The 7,453-nt window shown below is 51.1% G+C and overlaps 1 protein-coding gene across 1 annotated transcript; it reads right to left on the reverse strand.

Annotated features, from left to right (window-relative positions):
• Positions 1 to 4,822: 4,822 nt before the first annotated feature.
• Positions 4,823 to 6,557, reverse strand: ZNF593 (zinc finger protein 593). The gene is made up of 3 exons (XM_044997860.1): positions 6,294 to 6,557; positions 5,835 to 5,897; positions 4,823 to 5,380 (listed from the first exon to the last, which is right to left on the reverse strand). Exons 1-3 carry the CDS (start codon positions 6,488 to 6,490, stop codon positions 5,251 to 5,253), a joined length of 390 nt encoding a protein of 129 aa, XP_044853795.1. The 5' UTR covers positions 6,491 to 6,557; the 3' UTR covers positions 4,823 to 5,250.
• Positions 6,558 to 7,453: the final 896 nt, after the last annotated feature.

Raw genomic sequence — 7,453 nt, forward strand, 5'->3', positions numbered from 1 at the left:
CCGAGAGTTAGCTCTCATCGAGTGCACCAGTCCTCCCCGTCCTGCCCAGGATCAGCATCTGGCATTTCCGTAGCCTGTAGCTCAGTGCTTAGACAAATCCCCGGAGCCTCTTCTCGGGAAGAGGGAGGCAGCTGATTGCCACACAGTGGAAATTTTAATCAAGGAGGGTGGAGCAACTCCCCACTCTTCTGAACAGAGCCTGGGGAGTGTTCATGTCCACACGGAATAGCCAGGGCTTGACGGGCCCACACCCACTAAGCTGCCTCCAACTCCTCTGAGTGAGTTGAGCCTGCTGTGATTTGTGCCTGTGGGTCCATTTTAAACATCTCAGCCCTGCTGTTTAGGCTGCTAAGCCATCCCCAGCCCCCAGCTTATAGCTCTGCGAACAGTACTTACAGGTACGGGGCTCACCGCTGTGCCGAGGCAGCTTGGGCTCAATCACCCAGACTCAGTGGCAATCGCTGCCCAGTCGGGGCAAATCGAAATGTGAGATGTTCCCCAGACCCTTAGGGGGCTGCCCTGCCCCTGTCTCATCAGCTCATCCTGAGCCAGGTCTGGCAATAGGCAGGCTGTCCACGCTGGCTCGATGTGTGCCAGGCACGCTCTGTGCCACCTGAGCAGTGATGCCCTACATAGGGCACTTTGTGTAGACACATGTGAGCGGAGAGCGAACGTCCCTGCACCACTGATCATGCACCACCACGCAGGGGAGGGAATTGCTCAGTGGCTGGGATGAGGCCAGTTTGCCGATTCCTCCCAAGCACGCAGCCTTATGCAGACAGGCAGGCACGGCACCGCCACTGTCTTGCCCTGGTTAGTCACTGCTCCAACGAGAGAAGACAACTCAGAGCAGCTCAAGAAACGCGGGCTAGTGGTTAGAGCAGGGGACTGGGAGTCAGCATTCCTGGGCTCCATTCCCGTTTCTGCCAGCGACTAGCTGTAGGATGCAGTGACAGTCTCACTCACTCTGTACGGATGGAGCTAATAGCTCAGAGTGGGGTTGCAGCTGAACTTTCTGCTTTGGAGAAGCAACGCTGCCGACGGTGACCTAGTGGGATTAGGGGCAGCGCTGAGCTCTAACTGCACCTGCTGTACATGGGTACATTGTGTATGGTGGCAAGCCCTGCCTTGGGAGGCTCCGAGCATGCGTGGGGAGGAAAGTGGCAATCACCCACCAGGTGTATGCAGGGTTCAGATTGCTAGCTTCAGGCTAGGAGCGCTGCTGCTTTGCTCACAGGAGCGAATGGAGGGGTGTTTGCCTAAATGGCTCCACGTAAGGGGTGGCACTGAGCATTTCAGCTGGTAAAGTGCAGGGTAACGCCTCCCCCACAGGGCATTATTATGGCTTCACTGGCAGTACCTGCAGAGCAGCTGGTTATCGTTCCCATCATCCCCCATTTGAAAGGGACAGAACCACTCCCGTGAAAACTGTTGTAGGCTGCGTCTGTCTGTTCTCCTCCACCTTGCCACTGACACTGCACCACAGAAAGTGGCTCTTTTGGAAGAGCTGGTTGTCAAAATGGGCAGGTTGCGTTTCAGACCCAGACTCTGCTCTCGGGGCCATATGCCTCGATGTGTTCAGCAACAGGGTTCACTCCGCAGAGTTGAAGAATTTATAGCCAGCCCCTTGGTCAGAAGTGACAGCACCTGCCGCTCACACACTAAATCCAGTCATTCAGGGAGCCAGGCACCGAGAACGCTTTCTAAGATTTCCTGGGGTGGCTGTAAATGGCCATAACTGGGTGCTAACCAGGAATGGTCAGCTGGTGTTCCCTGCTGTCTGAATACCAGGAAAGGTGTCCCCTATGGCAGGCCCCTAGCTAAAGGAGAGCATGCACGGCAGATATAACTGGAGCCACTTTTAACTGGCACAGATCATGAATAGACTCCTGCCATCCATTCAAGTTCACAACCCACAGGGGTTGATGGGAGACCAGCTTCCCTTGTCCTTCAAGCACTGAGACGATCAAGTTCCTCTCCCCTCAATCTGCCGCGCCTGTTCTGAAAAGCTGCCTTTTCTCCTCTCATAGATGCAGCTGGCTGGGGGGCTGGAGTCCGAACCTAAAGACCGTCTGGTGAATCACTTGGCTCTATTCCTGGCTATCATGGGGCTAAGTCTGTCCTACTACAGCGTCCGCCAAATGACCGACCCGGTTAAAACCCCACCAGAAGAGTGAGGCTCAGCCATGTGGATGGAGTGCGCTAGATCTAAGGAGATGCCAGCAGCTCTGAGGTGGTGGTGGGGACTAGGTCTTGGGCTCTGGCATTTACTCTGAGACATCATGCTCCAGTCCTGCTCTCATACTAGGGTCAGCTACATCCTCCTTCCTTGGTCTGTAGTGGAAGGTTAGTCACAGGCTTCCCTCACGCTGCTCTCCTGGACCCAGGCTAGAAGGGTAGCTAGAAGCACCTCCCAACTTGCTTTGTGCTGGCTTGAAAGGGAGCACTCGGTACATGCTCTCTGGCCCGTCCCGCTTTTCCTAGCCTCACTGTTGTTGCTGTCCAGAGTCCTTGAGTAGCTGAAGCAAACACCTGTCACACCCCTTCCAGAGTTTCTCATGGAGTTACACCAGTTTGGGCCAACGGATTTTATTGCGAAGTCCTACCCCGTTCACTGACCAGCCTAGCAGCTGCCCATGCTCCGCCCTTCCCTAAGCCACTAAATGAAAGGCTAGACCGTCTCCCTGCGGCTCTACCAGAGCTCATGACAGAAGGCTGGGGAACCTACTTCCACACGGGAGGCCAGATTCTAAACTTCAGGGGGAGGTGTCCCACTTTACACAGAAGTGAGATCCCGACTTGGGCCCCGTGGGAGACAGAAGACAAGACTCATTCCCACAGGTTGGACAGATATATATAAAGTAGGAACTGAGGCTGAAAGGGTAGAAGGCGTCCTCCCAGGCCAGGGGTAGAATCCACCTTGGCAGCTTACCAGTCACGCTGGCTTATGAGACTTCCAGCAAGAAGTTCCCAGACAGCAATTTCCACCTCACTGGCTGCACTTGTGCATCCCTCTCTAAACCAATGCGATGGGGTATGACAGGCGGAATGCGCTGCATTGACAGCGAGAGAGACTGTTACACATGGTTGACTGGGCCCTTTTATCATCTCCTCCCCCCGCCCAGCTCAGCCAGGAGCAGTGCATCATAGGATAGCAAAACAAGCTGGAACAAGGTCATTGCCGATTGCTGTTATATAACAGTGCACACAATGAGATGGCTGGGACCTAAATCATGCTGTTAAACTACAGATTAGAAAGGGGGATTTTCAAGAAGTCCAGACTGGCCGACATTAACTACTTAATTGCAGCAATTGCGTGAGGACACTTTCATGGAGCGATTAGTACATGTCGTCTCCTTCCCCCCGCCCCCCGGGACAGGTACACTTCACCTTCTCAGACAGCATCAGGCTAATCTTCACACCCATCACCTCTCTGAAAACTTCTCCAGCTGCTGCCCGCCTGCTAGGTTTAAGCTGCTAACAGGGAAAGCTAGATGTTAACACAAGACATTTCTAAATTTTGGATCATCTGTCTCACCCTCCCTTATGCCTGGGGAGGAGAGAATGGAGGAAATAATTTTGTTTGTGTCAAATAAATCCCTTTATATTAAGTGACCAGCCTTGTCTAATCCTTTTGCCAGCCCACCTCCATGTGACCAGTAGAGTATACATGGTCGGGTGATAAAAATGTTACAAAGACGTGGGGCGGGATCCCCACCCTTGGGGGGGAGGGAAGAACTGAAGATGTTTAATCTCCACTGACGCACTGCAGTGGCCGGCATTAGCTGAACTTGCTTTGCAGGGATATACAGCAGACAGTGGCATTCCCCACATTCCATCCTGCAGATCCAGCGATTATCCTAACACAGGCTGTGTGTTTTCTAGAAAGCGCCTCCCTGTTTGACGGGCTCAGTAAAAATGCAACACAGATGCTCAAGCCAAGTAACCAGCTATGCTGTGGCAGCATATTGGCATGTGCCAGCCAATATTATCCTACATCTGGTGGAACAGGGCTGAATTTGTTAGTCTCCTACTTGTAAAGTGGGTCAGCGTGGACTCTGCCTACCCTCTCTATGAGCAGCGTGTCCCTTCTCTTAGGCAACTGATCTCACCCAAAACAGCTCCCTGGCTGGAAGATCTTCCACAATCAAACGACTGTCAGTGGGTTCTAAACAGTTTCATATCCAATTTGTATCCATCCCTAGCAATGTGACGAGGTTAGGATCAGCTGGGTTGGGGCTTTCAGCAGACTCCTCTTGATAGAAGTGAAGCAGCTTAGTAAGTCATCCTCCCATATCAGGGAAGAGTTAACTAGCCGCACGAAGAGGGCAGAAAGGAAATTGTTTGAGATGTTAGAACATCTGCCAAAGGAAATTAAGAATAAATATAGTGGGAATTTGGCAGTGACCAAGCTGGAGGCTGCTCAGACCTCTTTTCTAGGAGCCCCAAAAACAAGGCTAGGCTACTTCAACCAACTAAATTCAAACAGTCGTAATGAACGATCAAGCTGGTGGGATTAGCCCCAGTCCAGGTAGCTGGTTGGTGAAAGGGCTGTTTTTGCTAACAATTCAGCTCATCTTGTTTTCCAAACGGAGTCCCTACAACTCAATCTGAATCAAGAATATCAGGATTGGAAGGGATCTCAGGAGGTCATCTAGTCCAACCCCCTGCTCAAAGCAGGACCCATCCCCTGACAGATTTTTGCCCCAGATCCCTAAATGGCCCCCTCAAGGATTGAGCTCACAACCCTGGGTTTAGCAAACCACTGAGCTATCCCTCCCCCGCTGGATCCAGATCAAACTGGCAAGGAATGTTCTACGGCTCATTCAGCAGCTGCCAGCTTGTTTATTAAAATAGTTTGATGGGTGATTACAGAGGCCACACTCTGAGCCAAGAGCTGCATCCACTGCTTAAAATACCAACACAAAGAGAAAAGGCTGTAACAATCAGGTCAATATCACAGCAGGACATCGCTCATCTTTTCCCTGGACCTCTGGCTGCACTGTATGTCCATGTTGCCAATGAGAACATAACGCACAATATCTGCCAAAGCAAGAGGGTCCAAAGGTCTCCACTGGCCAGTGCTCTTGCTGAAGAATTAATGAGAACAGCTGAGAGTTTTTATGCCTTGTTGCAGGGGGAGTGTTTTTAATGACACTTGCTGAACTCAGAAAAGAAGCTGCCACAAAGTGGGGCTTTAATCAAGGGCACTTTCTAATGGATCAGAGAACAATCTCTCAGCCTCCCTATTCAGCCAGATTCCTCCATCTCCAGCGGTTGAGTCTGTACTTCTATCTTCTTTGGAGGAATGTAGGATCCCATCCCAGCTGCTCTCTCTGCCTCCTCCTGGGTATAAGGCTCCTCACTCAGCTGCTTCAGTCTACAAGAGGAAGAAGAAACCCAAGAGAGGCACATGGGTTGCGATCTTTAATGTTCCCCCTGTAAGTTGAGCACTTTAAAAACCTATCACAAACCCACACCAGCTAGATCCACATTTGACATTGCCAGGTACATCCAGACTAAGTCTCAGATGCTCAAATTTCAGAGTGGAATTGAACAGCAGTGGAAAAGTTATCAGTGCTGCACCATCTGTTCTGTGACTAAATGGACACTTTCTGCCACCAGCTGAATTAAACTATCTTTAAAAGACTCAAGGAGCCATAAAGACGGATGGGGTGGGAAGAAGAGGTGGAAAAATAGATTTTTCAAGTAACTTTTTGAAGGGAAAAGGGAGTGGGGGTTCCTTATTCATAAGAACCCCAAATAAATCAGATTTTTTTTCATACTAATAGGCTTCTATGAAAAATATGCCCTCATAACAGAATTTACATTACCTTCTTTTGTGAACTTTAGATTTGAAATGTTCCTTCATGCTATTCAAATCTACAAAGTATCGCCTGTCGGGAGAGAAGAAAGAAGTTGAAAACAATCCTGCCCTTTCCATGGAAGAGTTCAGAACTAAACAGGAGGCTTTGGAGACTCTGTCTGAAGACAGAGTTGAAGGCCATTATTGACCAAACACTGTTTCTATCAGAAGGTGGGGAAAGGGGCCTGATGAAGTAAAGGATTTGGTCCCGGCCCCGCTGTACAAACACGGGGGAAGGCAGGCAGGCTCGGGCGCCTTTTCCCAGTTAGCCCAGGGGACTGGGCCCTCTGATTTCAGGGCAGGGCCTGGGAACACTCCCCTCACCCCGCGCAGGCCGTGCCCGCTGTGGTGAATGCACTGCAGCTGGGCTCCCCTGGAGGGGCCATTGGGACGCCCCCAGCCGCCCCCCCCCCGCACTCTCACGCACGCGCAGTGCAGGCAGTAGTGCTGCGCGCTCCCGGGCATGTCGGGGTCCGGCTCCTGGTGCAGCAGCCGGGCCGCGTTGTCCGGCCGCAGGTCCCCGTGGATCTGGTCCAGGTCCCGGCGCCGCCGCTTCGCTTTCCACTGGCGGGCCAGGGAGCGCGCCTTGTGCGAGCCCGTCTGACGGGAGCTCCGCGGCGCCATGGGGAGCCCGAAAGAGACTGGGAGAGAAAACGGAACTGCCTCGTCCCCTACTTCCGCTTCCGGCCGGCGCCGGCTTGTGACCTCATCACAGAGCGACCCCCTCCTGTCTGGGGAGCGAGCCCAGTGCGCATGCGGGAAATTCACAGGGCCAGAGTGGGAGCTGAGCTCAGGGCAGACAGAGGCAAGGGACCATCCGTGTCCATCCTGCCTAATAGCCATTGCTGGACCTGTCCTCCATGAGCCCTGTTCTAGTCCTGACCTTCACAACATGCTCTGGCAAGGAGTTCCACAGGTTGCCTGTGCATTGTGCAAGAAATACTTCCTTTTCTTTGTTTTAAACCTGCTGCCTATTAAATTCATTTGGTGACCTGTAGTTCTTGTGTTATGAGAAGGAGTAAATAACACTTCCTTAGCTACTTTCTCCACACCAGTCATGATTTTATAGACCTCGTCATATCCCGCCTTAGCCATCTCTTTTCCAAGCTGAAAAGTCCCAGTTTTATGAATCTCTCTTCATACAGAAGCTGTTCCATACCCCTAATCATTTTTGTTGCACTTTTCTGAACCTTGTCCAATTTCAATATATCTTTTTTGAGATGGGCTGACCACATCTGCACACAGTATTCAAGGTGTGGGCATACCAGGGATTTATACAGAGGCAACATGATATTTTTTGTCCTATTATCTATCCCTTTCTTAATTATTCCCAGCATTCTGTTCACTTTTTTGAGTGCTGCTGCACACTGAGTGGATGTTTTCACAGAACTATCCACAATGACTCCAAGATCTCTCTCTTGAGTGGTAACAGCTAATTTAGACCCCATAATTGTATATGTATAGTTGGGATTATGCTTTCCAATGTGCATTACTTTGCATTTATCACCATTAAATTTCATCTGCTATTTTGTTGCCCAGTTGCCCAGTCAACCTCCTCTGATTGGCTGCTTTTTCCTTTTCTGCCAA

The sequence above is a fragment of the Mauremys mutica genome, chromosome 23 (assembly GCF_020497125.1).
Source record: "Mauremys mutica isolate MM-2020 ecotype Southern chromosome 23, ASM2049712v1, whole genome shotgun sequence".
Classification (NCBI taxonomy): Eukaryota; Metazoa; Chordata; order Testudines; family Geoemydidae; genus Mauremys; species Mauremys mutica.